Below are 15,062 nucleotides of genomic sequence, written 5' to 3' on the forward strand. Positions count from 1 at the left end.
GCCTCCGCCTCCCCGGGCCGGGACAACGAAACCGCGGGCCCTGTGGGCGAGTGGGTCGCGCAGCTCACCCGCAGGCTCGGTTAACAAATGATCACATTTTTATTGAAACGGTTTAAGACACGGAGTACAAATGAATACAGAGTTAAAAACAGCTCCCCCGCGGGGAGCCTCACAGTGCAAAAAAAACCCAACAAACGATTTTTATTATTTTTTTCCCAAATAATTAAAAAAAAAAAAAAAAAAAGAAGACATTTTAAGGGATTATTTTACCTAAAGCCAAAAGTATAAAAACACACATTTATAAATAAAGCAAGGGGGGATTTTTGTTTCGTTTGTTTAAACGGGTGAAGGAAAAGGGTAGTGTTGGAGAACACAGGTAAAGAGTTGCCTGCCTGGTGCCCAGGGCGCAGGTAAGACATGCGGAGTGGACATGGCTTATTCCTAACGCTGCCGCCCCATGCATCTCCCCCTCCACGCTTTACAGCGGGTTACCCATACGAATACAGTCCCAGCCGCCCCCGTGTTATTTACACACACGATCTGAAATATGGGACGTGCTGGTCTTATCCAGAGAAGGAAGCACCTGCTCACTCAGGGCCCGCTAGAAGACCTGCCTATTGTTTTAATGAGGTTTTTGTCATTTAGCATCCTGGATGCTACACATCCAACGAGGTGGGGGGGGGGGGGGGGGGGAGACACCATATACATGCATGAATTTACCAATGCTGTTTAAATACCTGTATTTCATTTTTTCTTATATATAATTATATACATATTCTTTCTTTTAAAAAAATTAAGTTTGTATGTTTCTACTCCCGGAAAGAAACGTCCCAATACCTCTGAGTCGTGACGAAGTCTGCAAAACGGGGGACTGGGGAGGGGGCTGCTGTAAGGCCTGCCCCAACCATCGCCTGGGAGGTCCCGTGGAAAGGAGAGGACAACCTGAGAGAGGAGGTGGAAGAAACGCAGACTCCCATATGCACAGCTCCTGGGTGCTACTGAGGGATGCAGAGGAGGAAGGGGTTACCTGCCTGCAGCAGGAGATAAAACCGAAAGAGATTGCTGCCCTCTCAGGTTGCAGCCCTTCCTGCTGCACCAGTTCAAGACAGCCCAAGAACGAACCCAGGGGTCCCACAGGCAAAGTAATACTATTTACAAGATGGAAACAAAAACCCCAACAACTGTTCTCATTTTGACTAGGAACGTTGGGTTGGAGGGGACAAAATGTATGTAAAGAGGATAGGTAGGTCCAAATTATTTTTTCAGGCTTTATGTTAAACAACTTGTCTTAATGCAGATACCTGGTTGTGCCTATGCTAACACCCACACAAACCAGTAAGAGGGATCACAAACCAGTAAGAGGGATAGACTCAAGTTTATTACCTCTTCCCACAAGCCTCTTCACTTCCCAGGCAGTTACCATTCAGTATTTCTCCACCTGGCCCAATGGACAGCCTGTGGTGAAACATATTCACAAGGTGCAACAAAAGGTAACACATTTACGCTCTCTTTGTTCTGTAAACTAGAATTTTTAGGAATATTTCCTATTGCCAGCAATAGGAAGTTAGCAGGGAAGAATCGGTTGGATCAGTCTCAAATTATAAAGAGCAACACTATCTCCTCACCCCTCTCAGCAACAAACTTGTGGCACCAGTATCTCCTTTACTGGCCTTCTGCTACTCAATCTGTAACATCCAAGCCTTGGGCAAACAGCTGACGACTTTGCCTTTTAAGAAAAAATAGTTGCTTAGAGGACAGCAAGCGAAGAAACAAGGGGCCCAATAGGACGTATTTAAAAACAAACACTTTCCAATTCATTCTTCAATTACAGATCACCATCTCAGTCCTAAATCTACTTTCCTGAAGCCTTTCTGTACTGTATCTTTCACAGGTATTGGCCAAATGGTGTTCCTCAGGCCAAGACCATCTCTACCTCTGAGTGTCCTACATATACTATTCTAATTTATTTTAAACTACACAACCATCCTCCAGCTGATCTACTTGCCTGACACTTCTCTTACCATCATTCTGATCAGATTTTACCTCTGGTTTCCTGTATGCAGCCAAGCAAAATCCATTCCAGGAAGCAAATCCCCCTCTGATCAGCTTAAAAATCAGATTTGCTTCACGCAACTCATTTCCAAGGAGCTTTTTTTCATACCTCTACGCCAGCTTCACTGGTTGTTGCTCTTTACCTTAATGGGAATTTCATTCTTGCCACTGGCTCTTCTGTAGCATCTCTGACCCTTTTTGTCACTACCTCAAGGTTTAAATAATAAAATGGACTAAAATTGCACAGGGAAGTAATATAAAGGACCCTCAAACCGTTATCGCCAGTACCAAAAGATACCTGGGTTGAAGGGACTGCTATTTTACCTGAGTGTCTTGTGTCCCCAGTACAGCAAGGAATTTCCTGTATACTAGGACGTATGTTCACAGTCTGAAAGTGGAGGAAACTAATTACCTCAAAAGCAAGCTTGACCCACACTAAGTCCATCACAGACCCGACATGACTGCCTTCATACATTCCACTCGTGGCATCTCCAGCACACCTCTTCACTCAAGGAAACTGCCAGAAATTTTGCCTCTGGTTTTCAACTTGCCTTCCTTTGCAAAACCTGACTGTGCAAGCGAAGCTGCCCATGGGACTGAGAACACCAGCTGATTCAGCACAGTGCAATGCTGAGACAGGACTAGAAAATAACACTTTTAAAGTTTCAGTACAAGCCCATGGAAGTAAAGGTTAGGAAGGACACCTGAAACATGATTAGGCAGATTTAAATTACGGGCAGAAGTAGCTGGAAAGCTCTCAAAGTGCTCCCCATACTGCCAAGTCCTGAAGCACTTGGCAGTGGTGATCAGCCAGCAAACCTGTTGGGGGAGAGTGAGAACTGCAGATTATTCAGCCCTGGAGTTATTTGGAAGAAATAGGTCATCCTACACCAGTCTGGCCAGCCTGGTAGAAAAAAGGCTGCACTGCAGATCTCCAGTCACAGAAAGCCAGAGAAGTCAACAAACCACATTTCCGAGTGCCACGGGGTTTCAAAGATATGACAGCCAGGACAGTAAAATGAAAGAAAACTGCTTCAAGCCTGTAACCTGTGGAACCAAGTGATGCAGTTTGGCTGCCTTTGAGTGACTTCCACAGATACTAGCAGTCTCCCTCCCACCATAAGCTTGTTGCTTGCATTAGTTTTATAAACTGGGATTACACTGCTCTGCCTTAAAATAAATACAAGACAGAGACTGGAGATGGAGGAAGAAATAAAGCATTTTGTGTATCTGTCCCTGTTGTGGAAAGGAGTGGGAGTAAGGGGGAAGGTGCTGAAGAATTTCATTGGTTTGAACTTTTTTTTTTCTTAGCTTATCATTGACCAAGTAAACATCACTGGACAGTTTTAAGCCACAATGAACACAAGTTAGCATGGGCTTAGAGAAGCTCCACAGGGTGAGAAGAGTATTGCACACACAACTGCAAGAAGGGAAGATTTTCCGTTTCTCAGACCAGAAATTCATAAAAAGCAAAGAGGCTGGGGGTGGGTGAAATGGTGGTAATCACATCCCAAAATATCTTGTTCGAAGTTCTTGGAAAACCATTTTCTGTGGGTAGTTGAAATAGCTTTACAAAAGGTAAGAGAATCCCAGCCTTCTTGGGATGTAAATATTCTGTTTTCCTGGAAAAGCAAGAAGGAAACATTTTCCTATCACAGTGAAATGAACAAATGACATGGATGAGCCATTGCACTGAAGATCTCTCAAATCCAGAGTTATGCTGTAAGAGATGGAAACCAGCTTTTCCATGTCACTTCTTGACAAATAAATCATCACCCCAAATTTCCCAGTCACGATAACAGCAAAGTCAGTATCCATTTTCTACTCATGAAAGGTGGCTGAAACAAACTTTCGTATTTGTATCTAAATCCCATTTTTAAAATACCTGCAGAAACCCCAGTCTGAAGTACCAATATAACGTCAAATTCCGGATTAAAAATACCACTACTGAATTCATTAAGTAATCTCCAAAGCATGGTCCAAGGGTTGCAGAGCCTTCCCCCAGAGGTGAATGCAGATAAAATACAGTGTGGGGACTGTCTTGAAACAAGAGAAAAGCAGACAGGGTCGTCATGACAACAGTAGGATTACTCCAGGTAACAAAACTAAGGCAGGAAAAGAAAGAACAGCAAGACAAGATTTAAGCAGAAAACAGTTCATTAATTGCACAGACACTCCAGCCTGTCTCCCTGTTGGGGGTTTATAGTACAGAGATTGTTTCTCGCTGGGATATGGCAAAGGGATTGACAGTTTTTGTTAAAGGACAAAGATAATAGCCACAAACGTGACATAGAGCAACAGTCAGAAAAATAAATTAATAAATAAACCCATAAAAAGTCTGCTTCTTGATTCTCATGAAGCCTTGGAGAGGAGGGGATTGGCTTCACTTGGAATCCTTTGTTTTTAGTCAGCAGTTCAGAATTTCTCGGATAAACTGGATTTTCTTTGTTTCTTTAGGTGCCAAATACCCTGACCTCCTGGCTATGAAGAAATTTCAAGGCAATTTCTCCAAACTCCTCTTTCAAGACTTTGTCTAGAGACAGGAATTTGAAGACCATTGGGGAAAAAATATTAAAATTGTGGCCAGCACACTGCTAGGAATTAGAGCAAGTCCGTTATAGGGGCCTGAGAAAATCAATTTATAAAGGTCTCCCCACCAGCCCTGGACCAGTGTGATGATAGCATCGGTCTGAAGCTCTCTCTGTGGTCCTCTTCTTGGGATTATTTCTGTGTATTCACAAACACCTGAAAGCCACCCCTCTTAGAGTTTTTTGTCCATGCGTCGTTCCACAGCTTGTAGCAATAGCTCTGAGTACTGTTCCAGCAAAGCTAGTGTCTGCTCATCTCCCAGACTCTTGGGGCTCGGTAGATTGGCACCACATCCCTCATTCATTGGGCTAATGGTATCTTGTGGCTTCGCCAGTACCTCCTTAACCTTTGGAAGCTCTTCCTCATCCTTCAGAGAGTCCAATTCTTTCTTCATCGAGGAGAACGTTTCTGTCAGGAGGCCTGCTATTTTATCTTTGTCAGTAGAAGACTCCGTATCATTTAACACCTGAAAATAGAGAGGGAAAAGGAAAAAAAAGAATGCATTGGGGTTTAGGTAGAGCAGTGTCAGCCTTTTAGGGAAGTGAAGCCATGAAGATCTGCAGACCACTCAAGCGTCCTTTTCTTCAACATTCAAGGCTGCCAATTTAGTCATGCAGCAGGGCAGGCATCCAATACTGCTAGTCACACAAAATGCAGAGGCATTACTCCAATAGGATAGAGATGGGAAGCACATTTTCGGATAGTGTTCCCCTTACACTGGGCCTAAGGAGGTGCTATGTTTCCCAGCTGCAGCACAGGCCCACAGTCTCCTTTTCTTCCTGCCTGCCAGATGCAGCTGGTCACAGAACACGGCAAGGTCAGAGAGCTAATGCAAGCACTAAGGCCAGAGCTGCGGAGGACCAAATGGCAGAAGCTCGCTGTGGAAGTTTCATGCTCATTACAGGAGCCTTGACAGATCAGTGCTAAGAGAAGAAACGAAGAGCTGTTATATTGCTCTGCATGTAACTCCGGTCTGGCAGTGAGAGGGACGGGCGAGTGGTTGCATGTTCCCTCTCACAGCTGGATTCCCATGGTATCTCACATTTGCTAATCCTTTTCCCAGACATCAAAGACAGAGAACAGATGGGCATAATAAAACTTAAAGCTCCTATAATATTTCATATCTCTGAAGCACTGTATAAATATTAACTAACTCCCTAATACCCCTTTGAAAAAGAGCGTACTGTTATCTTCAGTTTACAGATAGGCTAAACAGACTGAAAAGTGAATTGATTTACTCAGAGTACAATAGCAAGCCATTCGAAAATCCAAAAGTTGGACATCAGGAGTTCCTGCCTCCCCGGTTCAAGCTTAAGGTGCAGTCAAGTGGACAACCAGGCAGCTTGTGTCACTGAACATCCAGTCAAGAAAACACCTTGAGTCAGTAAGCACATACATTCAATGCTCGTAGGCTGTAAAGCCAACCTACTGTAACAGAGCCCATGTCTGAGGTCACTCACCATGCGGTAAAGATGAATGGCTTTGCGCATGCTGTCCTGAAGCTCGGATACCACGTGCTCACACTGCTCTACACTGATGCACGATTCTGAAGGGGAGGAAAAAATAAAAACCCAAACTAAGGCACAGACACACTCCAATATCCGCAATCTCACAGTTGGGTAAGAAAACTTTTTTTTTTTTTTTATTATATATTTGAAAGACCATATGCACACACTTCTCATTCAATTTTTAGGGCTGGTTTGAGCCAATCATTAAACAGGTAAGCTCTACATGAGCTTTCCTTCATACTACCTAGAGATGCTGCTTATTTCAAACATTCCTATTTTTGCAGTCTTTAGTCTCTCCAAAGTCAGCAACGGTTTTTCTCAGATTGCACATTTTTGTTACAGTCAAGGATAGTCACAGATTACCCATGCCATTCTCAATTATAATTAAAGTCAAGTTTGAATGAAGGCTTCCAGTGGCAAAAGGAACTGATCTGAGGAGCCTCTAATTTAGCTTCCACCTAGTCAGAAATCTACATGCTCCCCCTCATGTATGCTTCTGCACAATGTACAACTATGCACTGAGGATGAAGGATTACTCTGAATTATTACAGTGCTCTCTAGTGAGGACTGAGGTCCAGAGGAGGGTTGACAAACAAACTGAGTCACAACAGAAACACATTTCTGAGCAACCCAAGATATGCACTGCCGATACACCATAATTTGAAAATGAAAAATAAAAGCAAGCAACTGAAGGACACCATCTTCTCCCTGCCCCCACCAGATATTATCTCCAAAGGATGAGAGTTGAAGGCCTGCAATGGTTTAACAAAATAAACGCTTTCATGAGTTAGACATAAACCATGAACAAAGACATAGACACACACACAGTCTGCAGTTATCTTCAATTTGCAAAGGCCTGGACAAAGTCCATTCGACTTCCTTTAGTTACCTAAAACCAAAACTTGGTCACATTAGCACTATTATTTCTGCAATTCTAAGAACATCATCTTTGAACAGGCTGGAGGGGACCTTAGCTAATTTTATGAATACATCTAGATGACGTATAAACAAATACAGCTAGAAAAACATCTATTTATACATAAAGAAACACATCTAGAAGAACAAAGGGGCATGAACAAATCCTTCCATCTGCACTTTTTGTTCCCAAATCACCCAACCTTGTAGAGTTTGAGTACAGTGGGCTTCAGTGTAGTCCCAGATTCTTGCCTTTTTTTTTTCTTCTTCTTTTTTTTTTTTTTTTTTTCTTTTTTTGCTGCCCCCCTCCTCCCCTCTTTTTGTTTTAAACCCAGTTGTTTCTTCTCATGATTGTTTCTGGAATTCTCCTCTGATCATGCTTTTTATGCTGGCCTCCAGCTCTGTGAGCTGCCAGTCTGGAGAAAGGTCACAAACATAACATAAATGCTTGAGTAATAGGCATTTTCTGCCTCTCGGGTGTGCAGAGCAGAGCTCCTCAGAAACCAGCAGAGAATATTAAACACAGCAACAGTATTAAGCACATCTGCAGCATTTTAACTGTAGATGTCAAAATGCTTTAACAAAAACGATTAAGTCTCTTTATCTGCAGCTGTTATATAGGCAGGAAAATGCAAGGACAGAAAAATTAAGTAGAAACCCAAAGTCACAGAGCAAGTCAGAAGCAGAACAGGTCTCTGTCAACCCTACAGTTCTAATCTAAACTGCCACACTGTGATCCATAGAAGCCACAGTAAACTGTTCACAGCAATAGCCAACTTGGATCTAAACAGCTTTTTCAGCATCTACCACTAAAAATTTGGGAAACATGGTCTGCAAGAAGCTGAAGGCTGACACGTGTCTGCTGAGAAAAAAAAAATTGGGGATACACTGTGCTAAATCATCCTAACTCACTAAAGGATGCTGCTAAATATTCTGTCAGGATGTGCTATGTATTGGGAGCTACTTTAAAAAAAAAAAAAAAACAAACAAAAAACAAACACTGCTGCAAAAAAATTGCTCTTTCTCTGCACGAAATCTGCAAACAAAGATTCCTAGCAATTGACCAAAAAACATGTGATATGTAACTTGATTCCCAAGTCTAGAAGAGAAAACTCAGCCCAAAGAGTACAGTCAACTGGACTGTTACTTCTCTGCTGTCGAACGTGATTCCACAGCTCGAGGCTGCATCTGCTGTTGGAGGAAACCTCACACCTGTGGGGGTAGGGTTTGAAGGTTTTAGACACGCTCCGTCCTACAGAGCAGCTACCCTATGACATAAGGACAGCAGGTCCCACAGACAAAACACCACACTTCTTGTTTTACATAGGAACGCTTCAGTCTTAGGGTGCTTGATCCCTCTAGAAATGCAAAAAGAAAAATAACAGTCCATCAAAACCAGGCTACCCTTCTGCAGTGCTTCGGTGCAGAAATATTGTGCTTAACCATTGCAATGAATGGTGGAGCAACCTGGCACCACAGAAAGTAATTGATCAGAAGATTACAGAGGTGTCCCTTCTCAGATATGAATAAGAACAATCATAGCAAAAGGGATTAAAAACTGTGCACTGTATAGCCCCCTGAAGGTACAAGGTATCAGTGCAGTGGCTAACATCCAGCTTCGTACTGCATGACTCAGCTGAGTATTTCAGGAAGGCATATTTCCTTTCAGGTTGTGACACAAAAAAACAAACCTCTGCAGGTTTTAGTCCCACAGCACATGCTGTGGGACTAAACTGTGTCTTCTCTGCCACTGGAGGTTTTCCTGCCTTGGAGGGCAGGATTTGTGCTTCAGTTTGAAGTTACCTGCTAGTTTTCATTTGATTGAAGTACCTTAAACCAGTGCCTGCAACAGATCCAAGAGCTGTTTTCAGCAGGGAAAAGTTTCCCATCTCATATCTTTTTTTCCAAACTAGAGATAATTCAAAAATTAATCCACGTTCTTTATGCTCAAACTCAAAGGCTAGGCCTGCACGTGCATTGCATACCCAGTTTGCAGACATGTCCTCAAGGCAAAGTGATAGCAGCACAGAGACTTTCTCGCTCTCACAGGTGGCTACAGCAAGGAACTCACCTTGATCAAGTCTCATCTCATGCGAGAAAACCGTACGCAAACCCTTCTGGACCCTGCACACTTGCACATTAACAAAGTAAGGCCCGAGCCACCTGGTATAACTTCACTGTCACTATTATCTGTGCTTGCTAGGTTCAGCTAGCACACGTTGGCCTGCACCTTCACCTGCTGGTCAGACATGCTCTGAGAGGGGCACAGGGGATGTAACCTACACACTCATGGGGATTCCCAGCACATCAGCTTTTAGAATTGACCACAAAATGGTTTGAACCCCTACAGGTAATTGTACGACTGAAAACATAAGAGTGCTGAGGTCTACAAAACATTCAGCTAAAAAGGACCTTCAGACATAAGACCCAGAGGAAATGGAAATTAAAGACTGAGAAAAAGATGTCAGGTTGAAGAAGTGTCTCACCATTGAGGGGATGGCTTATGGAACGAGACAGGTGCAGACAGGACGAGACAGGCCAGAAGCTGGACGTAAAGAAATGTGATGGGATCGTGAGGCGGTTCACAAAGACAGGAGACAGAAGGGGGAAGATAAGAGATGGGTATCCATGCACACCTGAGACCTGTGCCGAGGCAGTTATAGATGTAGGAGACCTCGGCCTGATGGGGTCTAGTGGGCAAAGTCCAGGTTGGTTGTCTAGCACACAGGCGATGCCGGTGTTCCTCTCCCTGCACCTGGGCAGTGTGCCCTCAGGAGACCTTAGGTGCTGGCCCTCTGACAACTCCCTCAGTTTTGGATTAGTGACCCCTGGCTCATCCTGGCAACCTGTCCTTGAGACTGGACTCTCCACTGGGCTCTCCTTAGCAAGTCCTGTTGGGATCTCTCTACCAGGAACCAGAGACCCAGCAGTTTGATTCTCCCTCTTGGAGGCTCGGACCTCAGGAAAAGAGGGTTTCTTTTTACAGGCCCCAGCAGGTGACTGTGGAGACTGTGGCTCAAGCAGGCTTTTTGCTTTGGTAGTGGGTGAGAAAGAGGCCAGCGTGGGTCTATCAGGCAATGGCTTGGGAATGTCAAGAATCAGATGCGCTCGGTTTGATGATGCCAACTTGCTGTGAAAGGACTTGGGAGATGAGCAGTTTACAACTGGCTGAAGTGCTGGCTTCACTGGAACATTTTCTTTCACTGGTAGCTTAATCTTCTCAGCATCTGCTGTGGAACTAAACTGTGTTTTCTCTGCCACTGGAGGGCTAGTCCTCCCATCAGTCAACATTTCGGTGGAGTAACCAAGGTACAGATTTTCCCCTACAGATATGCTCCTTGACATCTTAGCCCGGAAGCTGGTTGTGGGGTTCATGTAGGACTTTGGTTTTGCAGCCCTGATATCTTTGGCCAGCAGAGAACCAGATCCATCCATCTTCAACATACTGGCTGATAACACCCTGCAATTGTTAGGTCTGGGATCCTTCTCAACCACCAAAAGAGTCTGAGGACGCTGCTTGGCAGAGGATATCACTCCAGGGCCCTTATCTGTGAAAATTAAACAGACAAACATACCAAAAATAGACAAGAGCCTGCACTGAATTCCAAAATCGGAAAGTAACAGAGCTGTTCCAGCCTAAGTGCCTCAGCTCAGCCCCTGGGAGAGGTATACAGAACCACTACTTCAGGTTAATATCACCAAGCCTCAACAGCTTTCTTTTTTGTCCATCCCTCATCCTGCTCACACACTGCTGCTTACCTGATGAGAGAGACTTGTTCTTAAAGCGTATGGCCATAAGACCTCAGACCACTGTGACTGTTAACTGCAAGGCCAGAGGAAGCAGGCAAAAACTTATATACGATGTTGCGGTGATAAGGTTTGGGTTTTTTTTAAAACAGAGTGCTTATTGATGGTTCATGAGTTGATTGTTTCAAAACTGGAATTCTTTCACACTGAGGGCATGGATACAGTAAGCTCCCAGTTACTGTCTCCTTTTTCCCTTCTTCCTCTCCTTCCCACCCTGGGGAGCGTCAGTCTTGGCCTGGAGCAACCACCCACAGCAAGAGAGAATTTCTTTGCAAATAGTTCATTTCGCCCTTGGTATTGCTCCTCCCACAGCTGCCAGACAAGTATCAGAGACTGATAATTAGAAGGCCAGCATCTGCATTACAAATTAAAAATATTTTTCCTTGACAGGCTAAGAGTTAGAAGACAGGCAAAGCCTGCAGCTCAGAAAGCAGAAAGATAGAAGCTTAATTTAAATCTCTACTCAAGCTCAAATCTCCCCATTTCATTCTTGGCTTTATACCATCATTCCAACCTGTGTCCTTACCCTCATGAATGAGGTCATGAACTGACTGCGCCTTTCTCATCACTGCATTCACAGGGCCTTCTGGAAAGGATGCAATAACCCGTCCAGGAGCCATACCAACTCTGCTGGCCTCCAAAGCTGATCTGCGTTTTTTCTGGATGTAAACAGCCCGATTTGAATTTACACTCTCCAGGAGCTGGCTGTTCTCCAATGCATCACCTGGATGGCTGCTGCCATTTTTCAACAGATCTGGTGTAAACCGATTGATCTGGGTTGGTGGCTCGATAGGCTTTGAATCCAGTATCAGATTTGACGAAGAGAGTGACAATCGTCTAGAGAACATGACAAAGAAATCCTAGTTAAAACAAGTAAGTATGTTGCCCTGGACAAACAGGCACACACATTAAGCCAGTTTCTCTGGGATAAAGAGCTCTTCCCTATCTGGATTTTTTTAAGTCAAAATGCCCTAGGCTGTTACCACTTCATTCCACTCATCCCTAGAAGCACTGGTCTTCAGGCATTTGACCTTAGGCTGCACAATCACAAACAGCATTGGGTCACTGTTTTCAGGGAGGACACTGTAAAAGGTGAAGGCAAAAGAGAAGGAAAAATTCCAGGCAGAGGGAAGACTAGGCAAAGTCAGGTCAGGTTTTTTCTCTCAGCTCACCCTACTAACAATGAAATCTTTTCAATTCTAAGATATCCTAAGAGAAAGTAATTATACTTTCCTAACATTACAAAAGCATAACTACTAGGAAAGCTGGTCAATATCTTCAAGAGGAAAGCCTAATATCCTCTTTCCTCTCTGCTCCAGACAAACACAGTAGACTTACTTCAGAAAGGAGGCAATTTTCAATCTGGCATGTTTGAACAGCTGAACAGATGAAAAGCCCAGAGGTTTTCGTAACCTAAAACTACCTCCTTTTGTTACATCTCTAGAGCACCAGTGACTTCCTTCACTCACCAATGCAACTCTCCAGAAGCTTACACAATAGCTAACCACTGGCTTTCTTCCCAAACATATGGTCCCAACACGAGACAGACTAAGAGGCACTCCTGACAGCAGCAACAGTAGCTGAATACAGCAATAACAAAAAAATTTCCCTAACATGGTGAATCTAGATGCAGCTGGTGAACCACAGAAGATGTACCCAAATCTGCTCAGTCCTATACAATTAAACTAATTTGAGCTGAGATTTCAGGTTGTCGTTGTAGAGGAATACAGGAGTATTTGTTTGTTTTAAACATTTATGAACCCAAATCAACAAAAGTATTTACCCCATTTTTTGTTTGGGTTTTTTTTTTCTTTGTTTGTTTTGTTGGGAGTTTTTTTAAACAACAAGGGAAACAGCTTAGAGAGGTCTTTCGGGGTGTTTTAGGGTTGAGGGTTTTTTGGAAGAATAGTATCCCCATGGGGCTTTGTATGAGACACCAGAGCACCCTGTGAAGGCATGGGACTGAGAAACAAAGCTGACTAAGAAAGGACTGTAAAACAAAGGAAAAGTTGACAAGCCTACTTTCATTGTCCAAGCTGAATGAAATGCAAAAGAATAAATAGAGCATAAACAGTGAAGAATAAATTAGATGATTAGCGATTCCTCCAACTTAATCAATCAAGGCATTAATCACGAAACAAATAAGCACATTGTTGAAAGAGGAAAAAGAACAAAACAACACTGTTGTTTTAGGAAGAAAGAGAACAGTTAAAGTGACACAGGATGGCCTGTCCAAATCACAAGAGTCTGCAACCAGCCTGCCAGGTGCTATGCTAACACTTTGCTGTGCCTAGGCACACCAAGGCCAGAAGTTTGCTCAACTGTTTTGACCCAGGGCCTAGCACGAGACCTACTCACACTAGTAAAAATAGACAGACAGAAACACTCAGAACAAGCAGAGCCATACCTGAGAGCCGGGGACTGGGAAAGAAAGCGAGAGGAAATGCTGAGGTTTTCAGTTCTTTCCAGATTCCTACATGAGCCACCTAGAAATTTTGGTTAAAGGGGAGAGAAAAAGGGAACAGTTTAGTTACAGAACAAACATTCTGACACATGCATTTTCTTATCTCAGAGACTATCAAATGTTCCCCCATATCCAAGGGGATTTTTTGAGCTAAACCACAGAGAATGAAATAATTTCATTGCCTTTGCCTTTTCTGTTCTACTTGGATTACTCTGCCTTAAACTGCTACTCTCCCTAAGGGTACGCCTCCTCCTTTTTTGCTTCCCTTTGTGTCCTATCCTGCCTGTAGGACTGTGAGGCGCTGTCATCAAGCAGAAAACAAACCCATCAAAGGAGGAAAAAAAGAAAAAAAAAAAAAAAAGAAAACGAAAGCTAGCATAGATATTGCTGCCTGAAACCATTATAAATTCTAAAAAGATACGCTTTGTTCTGGAGTTGGTCGATAAAGACTAACCAGCTCCTTTGCCACTCTGATGTCTCCTCTTATTCTCTCCCTCCACCCAGCATTTCAGCCTTTTCTTTTGTGACATTTGTTATGCCTTAATATACCACTAGAGGCCACTACACGTCACCTATGGGGGGGGTGGGGATGAACACACAGTTAATACCTTCATATATAACAGGAAAAACTAGTCCGGGAGCAGGAGAATGGCTCTTCAAGATTCCAGGGACAATACTTAACCCAAACTGACACAGACCCCAATCTCATCCACAGAAACTTACACACAGACCAATGGATTTAACAGATGTCACTCTTCTTTAGGCCTCTCCACATTGGTTCCCCATTTTTGCCCCCTCATACACACAGCCCCACAAAAGCCTAGCAGAACTTGTAGCCTGGTTTGATTTATACAGGGGAAAAATCTGGAGTGACCTCACAAAGTCCCCCCACTGAGCAGAGAGCTGTACCTTTTCCATCAGTGCTGCCCAGGGTCCCAAAATGCTGCTTGAGGAACTTTTCCTGATCGGGTGTCTGGGGGATTTCTCCCTCTGGCATGCTAGTACCCACATCCTCCTCTCCTTCCTCTCCCTCCAGGTCTGAGATGCCATCCACACTTAGGGGCTCAGTGCTTTCAGAATCTGGGAAAAGGCAAAAAAAACCCCAACAATGCTGTAATAGCATAATCACAGTAACATTAGCCAGGTTAAAAAAAAATATTCAGCAAAGATGCTAAATTGAACCTAGAATGTTAAAGCAAAAGTCGGTCAGCATTAAGTGTAATTCTCTAATCTACCGTATCTCACAAACAGCACAGCCTATGGGATAATCAGTTCTAAACCTGCCTCCTTACCTAGCAAGGTAAAAGAAAGCCAAAGGCACACAAGGAAAGTGCACTTTAACCAACTCCTGCTTCTACAGTGGCTTCACTGAAGTGCCTGTTCAAATGCACCTGAATCTTTACAGCAATATTAGCAAGACTAATAGGAGTGTGACTTCAGTTTGGCTCATGAAGAGGTTCAAGTATTAGAGATCAGGATAGCAACTGATAAACATGGCACAGAACTACCCCAGCAAGTTTCTGCAGTATTCCACATCACATATAAATACATTTATAATGTCTTTGCATCTTACCTTCATTTGGATGGTCTGGGCTGGACAGACGACTGCTGCTGTAATCTACAGAGCAGGCACTGTCAGGACTGTGTTTGTCTGGGCATCCATTACTGTGATAACCTCTACTTAGCTTCCCATGGGGCAATGCTTTTACCTGGAACTCACTACAAGA

The 15,062-nt window shown here is 43.6% G+C and overlaps 1 protein-coding gene across 8 annotated transcripts in view; it reads right to left on the reverse strand.

Moving 5' to 3' along the window:
• Nucleotides 1-80: 80 nt before the first annotated feature.
• The window catches only part of MAPKBP1 (mitogen-activated protein kinase binding protein 1), a 107,935-nt gene continuing 92,953 nt past the window's right edge, over nt 81-15,062 (reverse strand). For 5 of the 8 annotated variants that reach the window (XM_030038191.2, XM_041118294.1, XM_030038179.2 and 2 more), the window contains 7 exons: nt 14,909-15,054; nt 14,245-14,415; nt 13,279-13,357; nt 11,398-11,708; nt 9,551-10,612; nt 6,102-6,187; nt 81-5,107 (listed from right to left, as the gene is read on the reverse strand). In XM_030038191.2, coding sequence (XP_029894051.1) covers nt 4,814-5,107; nt 6,102-6,187; nt 9,551-10,612; nt 11,398-11,708; nt 13,279-13,357; nt 14,245-14,415; nt 14,909-15,054 — 2,149 coding nt within the window. In that variant the 3' untranslated portion in view covers nt 81-4,813. The remainder of the gene's footprint in view (nt 5,108-6,101; nt 6,188-9,550; nt 10,613-11,397; nt 11,709-13,278; nt 13,358-14,244; nt 14,416-14,908; nt 15,055-15,062) is intronic. The other 3 variants (XM_041118295.1, XM_030038243.1, XM_030038234.1) reach the window with 3 other exon arrangements.

This window comes from Aquila chrysaetos, chromosome 2 (assembly GCF_900496995.4).
Source record: "Aquila chrysaetos chrysaetos chromosome 2, bAquChr1.4, whole genome shotgun sequence".
NCBI lineage: Eukaryota > Metazoa > Chordata > Aves > Accipitriformes > Accipitridae > Aquila > Aquila chrysaetos.